General features: G+C 40.7%; 1 protein-coding gene across 1 annotated transcript; it reads right to left on the reverse strand.

Moving 5' to 3' along the window:
- Nucleotides 1–1,670: 1,670 nt before the first annotated feature.
- dnaja2a (DnaJ heat shock protein family (Hsp40) member A2a) lies at nucleotides 1,671–14,116 on the reverse strand. The gene is made up of 9 exons (XM_080439635.1): nucleotides 13,978–14,116; nucleotides 10,472–10,531; nucleotides 8,707–8,933; nucleotides 7,663–7,743; nucleotides 7,216–7,349; nucleotides 6,200–6,396; nucleotides 5,270–5,414; nucleotides 4,956–5,083; nucleotides 1,671–3,389 (listed from the first exon to the last, which is right to left on the reverse strand). The coding sequence occupies exons 1-9, from the start codon at nucleotides 14,053–14,055 to the stop codon at nucleotides 3,195–3,197; spliced, it is 1,245 nt and encodes a 414-aa protein (XP_080295761.1). The 5' UTR covers nucleotides 14,056–14,116; the 3' UTR covers nucleotides 1,671–3,194.
- Nucleotides 14,117–15,000: the final 884 nt, after the last annotated feature.

Consider the following 15,000-nt stretch of genomic DNA (forward strand, 5'->3'; position numbering starts at 1 on the left):
ATGTGGTACTTTAAGTACATTTTTATACCAATACTTTTATACTTTTACTCAAGTAAATTTAGAATTCCGTACTTTTACTTGTAACAGAGTATTTCTACATTGCAATATTGATACTTTTACTTAAGTAAAAAACTTGAGTACTTCTTCCGCCACTGCTACCTCTGAAGATCTCTGATAACACTCCATTCACTGACCACAATAAACCCTTTGTGTCAGGGGTCTTCAACGTTTTCCAGTCCAAGGCCAGCTTAGCTGAGAGAGATGAAGCAGGGACCCCCACTACATAGATATTATTGTATAACATTGTGTTGCGGTTTAAACATTTTCAGAGCTTCAGACTTGTTTGACAGCAGATGTTTTGTAAATTGATGTATTTTGCTTATTTTGTTTACACATATTTTCTTTGTTGGATTCATTTTGATGTGTAGGCCTATTTTCAGACACTTCAACTCTAAGGGCGCGCTCCCACCAAAACATGGTCGGCTGCTGTTAAACGCAGGTTGTGCGCGGCCAGTTTTTTGCAGCCAGCGGATTCTAAAAAACGGGAGTGACCCCCCTGTCACTCACTTTCAGGACCCTCCCCGTAGCCCGCACCGCCTTCTGCCTTGAGCACCATGGTGCTTCCTGAGTCTTGGGACGGTCCGCCTTCGATTCACCCGATTGGAAAATCAGCTCTCGCCTCCAGCCAATAGTCTCTCACTCCAGCAGTTATATGCTTCAAATGGACAAGTCGTGTAGAGCGGATAAACTCACGGTCTGCGCGACATGCGGAAAGATCCGCTCTTGTGTGAATCAATCCACGCATTTACATTGACAAAGCATTGGCAGATTCCACCCCAGAGGTAAAATAAAAGTGCGGTGGGAGCGCGCCCTAAACCCTCAATACTTTGTAAACTTGACCTTTGGCTCTGTACTTTGTCAGCTCTTTTTTTCCCTTTTGGCAGATGTTATCCTGGGAATAGGGATGCCAGTGGTGTAAAGTAACTAAGGACATTCACTCAAGTACTGTACTTAAGTACACTTTTTAGGTACTTTCACTTTACTGGAGTATTTCCCATTATCAATACTTTTACTTCTACTCGACCACATCATTTCAGAGACAATATTGCACTTTCACTCCACTACAATTACTTGAAAACTTTACATTTACAAATTGGAATTGGAAGCAGCCGAAACAAACAAAATCTGTGATTTCACAGGACCCTCCACACTAGCCAGGGACCAGACGAATCTGGCAGTGTAAAAAAAAATAATCTTGTGATATAGTCTGGCCATGTGAGGCTACCTCCTCCACACACCAATGAGACACTTTGGAACTTGTGCCAGGGCACCACCTAGTGGCCTTGGAAAGGACATACAAGGCAATTAGCAGCCTATCCAGAGCGACTTATAAGCAAGGTAAACGCATACATAGAATGCAGAGCGACAGTGTAGTGCCTCTGGAAACTAATATCACAGGTAAACCAAGAACCTACAGTAGCTACAATATACAGTACTATCAAAATAATCAGAACATTGAAACTATAGGAAACCAGGTAAACAATGAACGACCTAGCATCGGTCTAAATAACCTGCCACCTAACATTGTTGTGGTCAAGAAAAACACGCCTAAGTGACAAACATTTAGCAAACGTGGTCTTTAACATTCTGGTCTCACAGACAAGTCATGGTAACGTTTGTCATCTGAATTTTATTGTTTAATTTTATTCCAAAAGAATCACACCACTTTGAATAACAGCAGCTGATAAAGCTCAATGACAATCAGAGTTCCATCATATTATACACAATAATATCCATTGTTCAGTTTGAACTTAAAATATATAGAAAGGAAAGAGAAAAGTAAAAACCTACAAATAAACGAAAAAAGGTAAAGCATCAAAGAGACACAAACAGCCTAAAAGTATGTTTTTTTCCTCCTTGTGTTCCTTCTGGTACACGTCACCCAACTGAACGTCTGCACACACTTTTTCGTTTGCCTTTTTTTCGTTTTAAATTTTGTGTAAATACTGCGCAAACAAAATACAAAATCAGTCAAACAAGAAAATGCCCCTTTTCCTAAATGTGATGTGGATTTTACCGCAGGGCAAGTTGGAAAGCGCTTAGATGAGGAACAGTGGGGATCAGATAAGGAAATTTAATAATTATTATTAATAACGCGGTCGGTACAGAGTCCCCAATTACCCATGACATAACATGAGAATCTTAAGTGGACGAGAAAAGGACAGCAAGTTTCACTGCATTCAAGACATTTTGTAAAAGATTTTCTTGGTTTTAGTCTCATAAAGAGTGTTAACTTGATCACGTTTTTCGCAGCAAGTGCTTCCACAAGCGTCTGGTAAGAAACAAATCTATGTCAAATCAAAATATCTGAATCAATTTTAATATGTCCGTTCTCCTAGACCCAGATCATTTAAGGACCACCGAACTTAACCCAGATCAAAAGCTCACGAAATGTCGCACTGCGACGAGTTTGTGAGCTTGTATATCAGCTATTTTCTGTGCGCTACACCGTTGCACAACTAGTATAAAGCCGGCTTTTAGTCCTCAGCGTTGTGGCCTGGGGCTTTCTGATCCCACGTCCCGCTTACTCTGCAGTGAAACTCGTATACATACATTTTCCCCTGAAGTAGGGCGGGAGTTCAGTGTGGTTGGTTGCGTGTGTGTATATATGAATTATCCGCAAGCAACTTCGATCATATCTGCATCCAAGTTGCAATACCCTCCATTGACAGTCCAATCATGAAAACAGAAATCTGATTGTATTAAATGACGATAAACTCACCAATATTTCACCTGAACGGACAGCTGGGATTGTCCACTTTGTCTGTGTCAAGACTATTGACATAAAATAATCCGCCTTTTCATGTTATGAGCAACTTTCTGTCAATAAACTCCATGCACCTGAGATTTTCTCTTTGTTCGAGTTTTGAGGCACTCGTAAATCACTCAATGTTCTGCGTAGACCACCCGTTTTTAAATTGCACATATGCAGGATGCGGACACATCAGTTGCAAAGAGTTTATTGACATAGCTGCCCATAAAATGAACAATGACTTGACAGGAGATCCCAAGCTGTCCGTACATACAATCGGATGGGATTTTTCAGTCTCATGAATGGGCTGCCAATGGAGGGTATTGCAACTTGGATGCAGTTAGCATCCAAGTTGCTTGCGGCTATGTGTTTATATGAAGGACTATTGGTGCGCACACTGCACTCCAGGTCCGTGGTGGCCTGCTCCCTCTTCTTCGTCGTCGCTGTCGTTGTAGGCCTCTCTGCGTCCGCCGCTCCCCGAGCCCTGGCTGCTGTCGTAGTCCTGCAGGTCAACCTCCTCCGTGTCACCCGTGATGATGGGCGCCTCGGACCGCGAGGGTAGCAGGTCCTCCAACTCCTATAAGGAAGAGAAAGATCACAGGTCAACACGCTACTTAGGGTTGGGATCAGGGACATGAGGAACCGGATCCAACATTATGGAACCGGAATCGGTTGCATCACATTTGGAACCGTTTCCAGAATCGGTTTCCGGCTGGTATGTGGACTTCGCGTCTGCTATACAATTATGATACCAGTGGTTCTCAAACGTTTAGATTTCAAGGTCCATTTGGTTACATATGTACACTCACAGACCCGTAAGGGTCCATTCCCGAGCAGGAGGGGTTGTACGGTTTTCGGTCAGGCTATGGAGGTATGGGTGTGCCGTGCCTTTGGTTGCCTTGTCGGCCAACATCAGTGTTTTGTACTCTGTGCGGGCAGCAACCGGGAACGGAAAAGGAGGGAAACGTGAAAATGTTGGATGGTTGAAGAGCAGGTGTGCCGAGTCATTCTGGACAACTTGGGAGGGGCTTCAGTGAGCATGGCGAGAGGCCAGTGAGGAGGGAGTAACAGACGTTTTGATATGACTGAGGCCTGGATATGATGCTTAAGATGTTACACTGTGCAGACAAAGAAGTCCTTTGTCTAATTGTAGACAGTCTGTCTTGTGAATACATTCTGTGTGTCAAGGACACACAACTGGAACAGGACTTATTGTCTATGGTCTAGGTTTTATCTCATGTCTGCTACAACTCCCTCACAATCATCTCTCATGTTGTTCTTTGGCCACCTCCCTTGGGACCTTCTGTAGAGCAGGGTTTCTCAAAGTGAGGGCCGTGGCACCCTAGGGTGCAGTGAAGCAAGTCCAGGGGGAACCGCAGAATACTTTGATAATATTTGGAATTTACCAATATCACATCAGTTTTACCACTTAGACCCACTTTACTTAGTAAAACGGACCTGAGTTGCACTGTACTTGGTGCGTTCTTTTTTTCGATCTACACAGGAAACCAAATCTTTGCCAAAAATAGCCAATCCAAAAGCTCACAACAGGACGTTGGTGAATGTTGCCCCCAGAATAGGGATGCAGGGGTTCAAGTGGTTAAATGTCACGTATTAAGTATTTTCAATCTGTCCTAATGGAAACTAATATTCTCTCACGTTTACCTTGTGACATACTGTATCTTATGGGGAAAGATTTACACATTTAAAAAGCGTATTTTTGATATTACAAATGTTTTAACTGAAATGTGGATTTGGCAAATAGCCCAACAATTTTTACACAGCTGCGTTTCTTTTCTTTTTTTTACAGAAAACATTTCTCTTACTTATCATCCTACTGATGTTAGGAGCCCTGAATCCAGCTGAAAACAAAAAAACTGTCACTGATGACTGGTTTACATGTGCTCATGTGGTTTACACGGACACATTTGCTCAGCCGCCAACATACAGCATTTGCCAACAACGCCTAATCCCTTTCAGCAATTTTTCCGGTAACTCGCAGAATTGTACTGCTAATTAACAGTAATAGAGTTAACAGTATGTATTCACTAGTTGGACAGTTTGATATATTAGTGAGTCTTACAGTAGACAGAATGTTATTTATATAATGTATACAAATCAGTGCCAACATGCAGCGTCTTACCGTGAGTTTCTCAGGACTGATCCAGTTGTTGTCAGGGAACTGGACGTCAAACTTGATGTACAGGTCTCCTTTCTCAAAGGGATTGCGGTACTGTGGCATGCCCTCGCCTCGGACCACCCTCACTGAACCTGGACAACACAGTGCATCATGTTAAACAGTGGGCCAATTCCAATGCATCCCTAAATCCTCAAGCCCTGAACCCTCAGTTCTTTTCAAAATGCGACACCACCGTACACCGAAATATAGATCGGATGGTTTTGTCTCTTTGCAAATCTGTGGTCAGAACTAGGCTGTAAACACACAAAAAGACTAACCTGGCTGGATGACTTTGCCAGCAGGGTACTTGATGACAATCTGTCTGCTGTCTAAGTGCTTCAAGGTGAACTGGAAGCCACACAGCGCCTCCACCAAGCCAATCTTATGGGTCATGTGAATGTCGTTGGCCTCTCGCCTGAATGTCTGCACAAAAGAGACGGAACAAAAAAAAGTTAAAACCTATTATAAGCAAAACATGGCATCAGGATTGTTCAAAAGAAACTGCTAGCATGTTCCAATTGTCAAGGAAAACAAATGCACTGGGCCCTGTTCACACTGGCAGCCCAAATCCAATTTGTGGCCTATCCAGATTGGAATCCAGATATGGATTTTCATGCGGTCTGAACCCCATAGAAACAGATTTTAGAAAATCTGTTTTGAATCACATTCCTTAGCCTGTTACAGACTGCATAAAAACTATCCAACTTGGATAAGAATTCAGATGAAGGCCTAAAATGAAATGTATCAACGCAGACCTTAACCCCCAAACCTAGTAATTAGCATAACCGCCAGCAGGCCAAGCATTTAGGCCTCAGGACTCTTCATTTTATCCATAGATGTAATAATACCCACCAACACTTATTTTGTGCGGCTTTTTGGAAAAGCTTTTTTTTTTTTTTTTGTGAATAAATTGTTATTTTGCCCAATCTGTACGGTTTGCTGTGGTATTATTTGGTCTCCCTGCTCTTCTACTGAGACATTTAGATCCTATGTCTAGGTTGGACACGATCTTTGACACAATCATGTTTCTGTTATTTTTAGACCACGGACCCCCATAACTCTATGAGCTAAAGATCCGTTAAAGGTCCATTTGATTCCCAACCATCACTAATTTAGCTGGGGACCCCCTGGAATCCCTGGGGGTTCCCGCACCCCACTTTGAGAACCACTGCGTTAAATGAAGGAGTAAATGCTTTCTCTGGACATACATCGTGTTCCTTCTCCTGCAGGACCAGGACGATATCGCCGGGTTCCACGGCAGGCGCCTGGTCGGCCTCTCCTCCGAAAGTGATCTTCTGTCCGTGCTTCATGCCTTTGTCCACGTGAACCTCTAGAATCTTCACCTCTTTGAGCACCTTCTTCCCCTCGCACTTTTTACAGCGGTCCTTCTCACTGATCACCTCACCTGCACAGGAAAGCAAAGAATTTACTTTCAGTACCACCTGGTATGGATGTTTGTCTGTTGCCTTTAAGTCAAAACTGCTGCAACAACTGAACACGTGTTCAAAGATTGTTGTCCAACCACTTGAGGCATTCATATAATAGCAGTACACTAAGGTTGGAAAGGAATTTCACTTCAAACACAAGCCATGTTTTGAATGGGAAATACAAGTTGCTACCTTCAAAAAATGACATACAAAAAGGTCCAAAACTCAATAAGGTAAGACTACAGAAGCCCTTTGTTCATCAGTCGATTTTGAGGCTACATTTAGAATCTGGCCAGGGGTAAGCAGCACAGTGGACATCATTGCGCTTGTCTTCATGTATGAATGCATTCGTTTTTCTTTGTGTCAAATGTGTTGCATACTATGGGTGTCGCAAGACAAATTCCAGTGAAAGCTGATAATAAAATATCGTATCGTATTTGAATGATGATTATTTTCTATCTACCCAGTACCCAACAAAAAAGTGCTCTATGTTAAGTATATTAAAGGCAAACAAAAAGCAACATTCAGTGTTTTTGCCCACAAGCTCAGGTCCTGATGAGTTGTGAGCCCATAGATGTGGTATTTTCAAATAATTTAGACATTTTCTCATTTACGACATGCCCAAAACCCGGACACCTGGCTGAAAGTGGTTTAATTGTGACAAATATGTTTTTAATATTCGCATTTACATCTCAACACTGAGTCATATCAACAGTCAATAACTCAACACTGAGTCATCTGCTCAATCATAATAGTAATAACTCCACACAGTGAGTCATGCTTGTATGAATGAATACCTTCTCCATTGCAGTCTGTGCACACAGACTGCATCTGTTGCACCATCCCTGGAGCCAGCTGTCTGATCATGATGCGCATACCACGCCCCCTACAGGTCACACACTTCTGTACAGCCCCTGTCTTCCCCCCCTGCCTGCAATCACACACACACACACACACACATTAATAGTACATCTCTACATTAGGGCTGTCACGATTATGAAATGTTACTTGACAATTAATTGTCACCCAAATAATTGCAATTAATGATTCAATTGTGTTTTTGGTATTGAATTTTGGAACATATGAATAAAAATTACATTTCTGTTTGGCTTTACACACAAACTGCACAGGGCAGATATGACAAGAACTTAAATATACACAGAAATGACTAATGACCGGTACCAATAATCAAAATACATGATGAACTAGGGCTAAAATAGGCCACATTTAATCATTTAACTTACCCATTACAACTGCTACACAGAACATTCTTGCTAAGCTGTAGTTTGGTTGTTTTGCCATTGTAGAGGTCTTCCATGGACACCCTGGTGGGAAAGGAAAATGGCTCATTTATTTACAATTCTAAAATGTGGAAATTTTGCTCACATTCCAGGTGACACCTAGTCTGGAATCCAGCCTGAAGCGCTCGTTCAGCGTTTATTTTTTTACTTCGCTTCTCCGTCTGGCCATCGTCCTATTTGAGCTGGATTTCCAAAAGTCACCAATTACGTAAGCAAGTCAGGAAGCGACTTGAATTTTACATTGGAAGGCTCTGTCTCGCCCCATAGACCAATTAGAAGCAGCGGCTCCTGGGTGCCCGGTCCTGCCTCATGAATTCCAGGCCGAGATTGAAGTGAGAAAAAAAAGCTTATCAGTCTCATGACTGAAAAGTAACTTTCCTGTGATTTGTGAAAATGAGTGAAGGGAGCCCTCCCACACTAGCACGGTTTCCTAAACAGTTAGCACATGTAGAACTATGAAGTTTAGCTATTCTTCTAAAATATGTGCTGCATTTCAGTTGAAGTCGCAGATTGAGGCCTTTGCTTTTATGAAATATCCAAGACCATTAGAATTTTTTGGAAGATGCTTCCAAATTCTTTAATCGAATTTATTGCTAGTTTTAACACCTTAAATACTCTTCCATCATAAAATAACTAATAATCAAAACGTTGTGAGCTTGTAGATAGGCTATTTTCGGAAGACAGAGTTCTGCAGAATCCAAATGACTGAAATCAGTTGTGGCGACTGAGAACTTTAATCCATGGAGTCTGGATTCCAGGCTACGTGATACCGTCCAAAACTAAAACTACCACAGCCATCTTCTAAGCCCCAAAATCTCCATTACACACAACATGTTGTTGTGAGCGTGTAGATTCGGTGCATGACATAGAAGACATGCTGGCTTCTATGGAATCCAAATGACTGAATCAGTTGTGGCGACTGAGACCTCGAATCCATAGAAATGACAATACAATTTCAAACCAGGAAATACTGAGCCCAAGCCTCACTTGAGTGGATGGACCATGTCTTCTCCTCTCCGTCGGCCTCCGTTGCGCGCGCGGCCCTGGCCTCCCATGAAACCAAACAGGCCGCCTCCAAAGATATGGGAGAAGATGTCGTCCATCCCGGCTCCACCCCCCCCTCCTTCCCGGAGGCCTTGTTCCCCGTAGCGGTCATACAGCTCCTTCTTCTCCGGGTTGGTCAGAACCTCATAGGCAAAACTGATCTCTTTGAACTGGAGGTTTGGAGAGGAGAGAGGACAAGAGCGGAGAGACAGATGTATCCATTAGTGTTCGGTGGAGGGACAAACTTATAAGTGCCATTATATAAGTGATATTTTGTTGTTAAAAGAAGTGTTAAGTGCTCTATTATTGTGATAGCGATAGAGTGTTCAGTAACAGGGGGTCTTCCCTGTCTCTCCAGCTCTTATTTAAACAGAACGTGGATTTTCAGGTGGGGATACCAATTTTATCCAATCAGGAGCGTGAACTCACAGGAAAAAGAAATGAGCAGACCAGATTTCAACTGGAAGACAATAACATTTATTGAAGCTGATAAATGGATACCCACTCCTGATTGGCTGAAATTGGCAACCCAACTGAAAGTACATTTTCAGTTTTATGTAAGAGCTTGAGAGACAGGGAGACCCCCGTTTCTGAGCAAACACTCCATCTATAGCAATGATTACGATCACAATATTGAGCTTTAACTGCTAGCTTTTAAAGAAAAACTATTCTGAAAATTCACCAGCCATTGTGGCACTGTCCCTTTAAGACAGTGATTCTCAACCTGTGGGCCGGGGCCCACTGGTGGGCTGTGAGGATATTGCGAATGGGCCCCCAACTAAGGCTAAATACTAATTTTTTAGTGATTTTTTTATTGTAATTTTTGAGTTTTCAATAAACAAGTTTTCGTTGCGATACAGATAAATAGGAACTTAAATTCCATTGATCCAAGCTGGAACACAAACAGACTCTGAAAATGCACGCGGCCCTACCCATCTGGTGCCAGCTCATAGCGCGGCACCGAGTGCCGCGCTATGAGCTTGTAGATCTGCTATTTTTGGAGGAAAAGAATCGTGAACGTGTGTGCAAATCTTTAAATGTATACTCTTTTAACTCAAATCTTTGCTTCTGGGGGGTCCCTGGAACAAAATATTTTGAGATGGGGGGGTCCGCGGCCAAATACATATCATTTTGTGTGGTTCTTGACATGAAAAAGTTTGAGAACCACCGATATATATATATATATAGCAACATACGTTTAAAAAAAAAATTGCTTTAAAAAATATATAGATTTTCACGATTTTTCAAAACAAAAGCAGATAAACAAGCTCAGAGTGCGGCACCGAGTGACGCGCTATGAGCTTGTATATCTGCAATTTTTGAATAGCCAAAGTATAAAATAATGGTTAAAGTGGTTACACAGATGTGTTACCGGATTGAATGGGTTAAAAGTCTGTGATCATTACATGTCACATGCTAGAGTACACATGACCAGCTCATTCCCCAAGAGATTTTCTGAAATGCCATCAGTCCATAGTTACATGCTTTTATTATAACACGTGCTTTTATTTCTTATTAGGCTACTAATCCGTCAGAGTGCTTTGTACAGCCTCCATAAGCTTTCAGCTTGCCACGGGCAGGGTGTTTCTTGATTCATGAACTACATTTATTGTGAAATTGTGAAAAGCTTAAAGTGAAAACAAGCTATGGGAGTTTAGAGGAATTAAGACGAGTTATGAGCAATGTCATATGGCAAATTTATGCTCACCTTGTCACCAGCATTTGGGTTTTTGTCAGGGTGAGTGTCTCTTGCCAGTTTGCGGTATGCCTTGGAGAGGGAAAAAAATATGTTAATTTAAACAGTAAACCTCCATATGATTTTAATTAACATTAAGGTTTACACAATCACACAACATAACCTTGGGAAACAACTTAACTATACCAAGTAAACTAAAATCATACAATACAAGCTTACTTATGTTAGTGTATCCAATAGCTATCCAGCTACGTTAAAAAGTTGTCAGACAGATTAATTAAATGTAACAAAATGTCTTGACAACTACAGCATTAGCCGATGTAAACGCTTGCAAATGAACAATAAGGTAACCACTTAAAGCCCTATACTTAGTTGACTGGGTGCCTATGGGCTACACTAAATGTCTTGCCGAAAACAGTCCATCTACAAGCTCACAGTGCGTCACAACGCGCTGTGAGCTTGTATATCTGCTATTTTCGCCAAATGTTTGGACCAGAAGAGGGACGCTAGCCTAGGGTTCAATTGGTTGACCTATTGTGAGCCTGTCATCAGGCTGGCCTTGGACTTTACTTTTCCCTGTGGCGCTAGCATGTGGATTGTACCTGAGAAAGATACACAGCCCTTAGTGGACTATGTGGTTCAAACCAGACAATGCGACAATAAAAAATAGCCCTCGGCAGATTAGTGACATTAGTCTGGCCATGCCAGACTAATGCCAGACACTCTCTTTGCGCCTTGATCTCATGTAAAATGCACTGATACTCTTTAGCAATAGCGCCTTCATGTCTGATACCAATGGTTAAACTGATTTTAATCATTTAGCTGGGGACCCCCTGGAACCCCCGGCGGACCCCACTTTGAGAAACACTGATCTAAAAGCAACTGTTAAACAAGAATGCATTTTAAAGCAAAAAGAACAAGAGTCAAAACTTTAAAATGAGCTGCTCTGTCTCATCTTCATCCCACACCAAGGAGACACATTAATTACTTAACTCTTGAACTTTTGTGTTTGTTTTCCGTTCATTGAAACTGCTTTTTTGTACGAAGGATAGGCACATCAAGCTGTTAGCTTCAGTCTATGCCTTTTCGATCAGCATAAACTATGCTACAGCTTAAATTGCTATAATTATAAGTTACACTGGGCCTGTCACTCACAATTATTACATAATCATCCTGTCACTCATAATTATTACATAATCGTCTAATCACAATTATTTGGCATAATATCGTCATAGTCGTTTCCATGTTGAAAAATGTTTATTCATACATTTTCCAAAAATAGAAAATCTACAGGCTCACAACGCGTCAGTGACGCGTGGTAGCTTGTAGATCAGCTATTTCCATTTTTTTTAATTTAAGTATGAAATTATTAAATATGTCAGTCACTTCTTTGTATACTTATGTTTTTTGTCGTATCTGCCCTGGGCAATTTTTGATTACGAAGCCTAAAAGGCAAACAGAAATAAATGTTTTATTCATCATGTTCCAATGCCAAAAACACAATTAAATCATTTATCGCAATTATTTGTATGACAATTAATCGTCAACTTAAATGGTGTAATAGTGACAGCCCTATCTAGTACCTACACTATGTAATGCTTACACAATGTTGTACTACATACTGTTATTCATGCTTACATACTGTTGATGATCAATATTAAAATACAATACTGTTATTCATACAGTATAACCGTATTGCATTATTTTAATGTACATGACATGTAACGCAATACTAATTACAGTGATACTGTGTAAGCTAGCTAAAGCTGATGATGACCCCCATGCTAACATGAGGACTAGCCGGCTAGCATTAGCTTGACAACAAGACAACAAACAACATAATCAATGTTAACGTTCATTTAGAAAGCTCAAATTTATTTCAAACTAATTTGTCAAACGCCTCCATTTTTTCCCGCAAAACAAAACCAAACAAAACAGAACACATTTTGAAACATGACATGTCATGTCTGTGGCATTTTAAGACCCTTGAACGTGACTGCAATTCTTTCTTTGACTTTGTTGTGTTTTTAAAGTCCTTTATAAGGCCTTATTTGGACAAATGACTTTAATACGCGTTTAAACAATTAATACATTCGCGGACACCCTGTGACCATCATTTCAACGTATAAACGGCCCACTAGCTAGCTATGCTAACCTACAGTAGGAAGGACAAGGCCAGTGTTGCCACTTTTTGAGAGAGAAACAAGCAAGCAGGTCTAGGAAAAAAAAGCCCAAAAGAAGCAACTGTATAATAGGCCACATGAGCGTTTTAAGCCCACAACATCGCTACAAGCTCGCAATGCGTAGCAGATCTGCCATTTTCAAAATAATCACAAGCTCGCATTACATATAAGACAGGCAACGACCACGGATTGCTTAAATAAAAAGCAATCACGGCCCACTATTTTACTCTTGCTTTTAGTGGTTCCCTGTAAATGTAGATTTAGTCCATCTTTCAATAGGTAGCGTCTGTGTGGTTCCTTATTTACTGTAAGTGTGAACAAAGGGAAAAGGTCCGCACACCGTCTTGATGCTCCTAACATAATTCAATAAATCGAGCGGTCAAATCCTTATATAAGTGTACCTAAATAGGTGACAGGTGGTTCCCTGTGAATGTAGATGGGCCTAATACATTACATTTTGAATAGGTCTAGAGAGTCTGTAATCCTTCTAAAGTGATGTAGTGATGTTCTTGCCATTTTCTTGTATTGTTTTAATTTAGATCTTGCCTCCTTTTAATTTGTTCTTGATCATGTTTTTGATCTTATTGTTATTAAATCTTGTTTAATATTGTGTTCTTTTTCTTTTGTTGATCTTTTTTTTTTTTTTTTTTTTAACATGTAAAGCACTTTGGGCTGCATTTAATGTCATGAAAGGTGCTATACAAATTACGTTTATTATTACTACTTTAGAAACAAGCCAAAAAAAAATGCAAATACAAATTTTCCAAGCAGCTTTACAGAAACACACGGCCAAAGTTGCTTATAACAAGCAGACATGGCAACACCGGACAAGGCCAATTTATACATTAGCACGTCGCACGAGACTTTAATTTTCGACCCGAGCAAAAAAAAAAAAAAAATGTAACCAATTTCCCCAGTGATAAAAATGACGTCATATGTTGCCGTCAGGGGTGACGTAAGACACCGTTCTCGGTTGATAATGATGTCATTCTCCTCGGGGGGAAGGAAAAAGGGAAATAACTTTAAAAATGAAAACGAGCCTTAGCGGTGCTTAACTATGCTAACTAGCTAAAGCCGGGGACATATGACCGTTTCGTCGTACCACGGTGCCTGTGACGCAGCCGGCAAACACAAAATAGCAGATCTACAAGCTCACAAGGCGTCGCGTAGGCGACGCGTTGTGAGCTTGTAGATCTGCTATTTGTCTGCGGTTAGCCATTTTAAGCTAAGCATCACGCTAGCATTTCCTGGTTGTGTGTGTGTGTGTGTCTTTCAAACCTCCGCGTTTTCCGCACGTTCTATCGTTTGTTGTTTTTTAATGATACTAATCATTACCTTCTTGAGTTCGTTCTCCGTGGAGGTCGGAGACACCCCGAGGATGTCGTAGAGCTTGGTGTCGACAACATTCGCCATGATGATGTTGGTTGAGCCGACAGAGCAGAACAGACTGAGTGATGGAGGGCTGGTAAGGAGGAGGAGGAGAGCTGAGCGACAGGAAGAGGAAGAAACCCTGGCACTTCTTCTGCTGCTCTGGGCGGGGTGTGGCTGCGAATAGTGCTTTTTCGTGCGCTGTCACCACCTGCTGACCGCAGTCATAAAACTCACTCTACTACACATACCAGGCCTGCAATTTGGTCATTTTAGAGGCAAGGCCACTGGAGTTTTTAGTTTTTGAGTGTTATTTATTAGCACATAAAGAGTTAAAACAGAAGACATTTTATATATATATATATATATATATATATATATATATATATATATATATATATATATATATATATATATATATATATATATATATATATATATATATATATATATATATATATACATATATATATATATACATACATAAATAAATACATATAAATATATATATATACACAACTCATTGTGCAGTTTAGAAGACATATAAAATGAATACATATTATTTAAAAACAAATACCAGTAATACTGTACAGAGATATGCATACAAACATGCATACATACGTACATACATACATCTATACTGCTTTTTGGATATGAGCATTGTTTTTGTCCCTCCAGTTTGTGTGTTTTATCTATTTATTTGAGAAAGCCTTCCAATGTCACACAGCTGAATAACATGTGTATTGTGGCCCTGAATATAACTGTACATATAAAGTCTGTTCAGCTCACAAACAATTTCTGCAAGATATTAGCAAATGTATTGACCCAGACATCGTCACTGAAGAGACATGTATGACATAACACAATGCACATGACAACACTCACTGTTCTGTGTGAAAGCCATTGAAGTTCAGAATGCAGTAAAGCAGTGTGTTTTCCTCTAACAGGAGCTCCTCAGAGAGTATAAAATGCACAGTTTTCATGACAGCA

The sequence above is a fragment of the Gymnoscopelus braueri genome (genome assembly GCF_963280865.1).
Source record: "Gymnoscopelus braueri genome assembly, chromosome: 1".
NCBI classification, from domain to species: Eukaryota; Metazoa; Chordata; class Actinopteri; order Myctophiformes; family Myctophidae; genus Gymnoscopelus; species Gymnoscopelus braueri.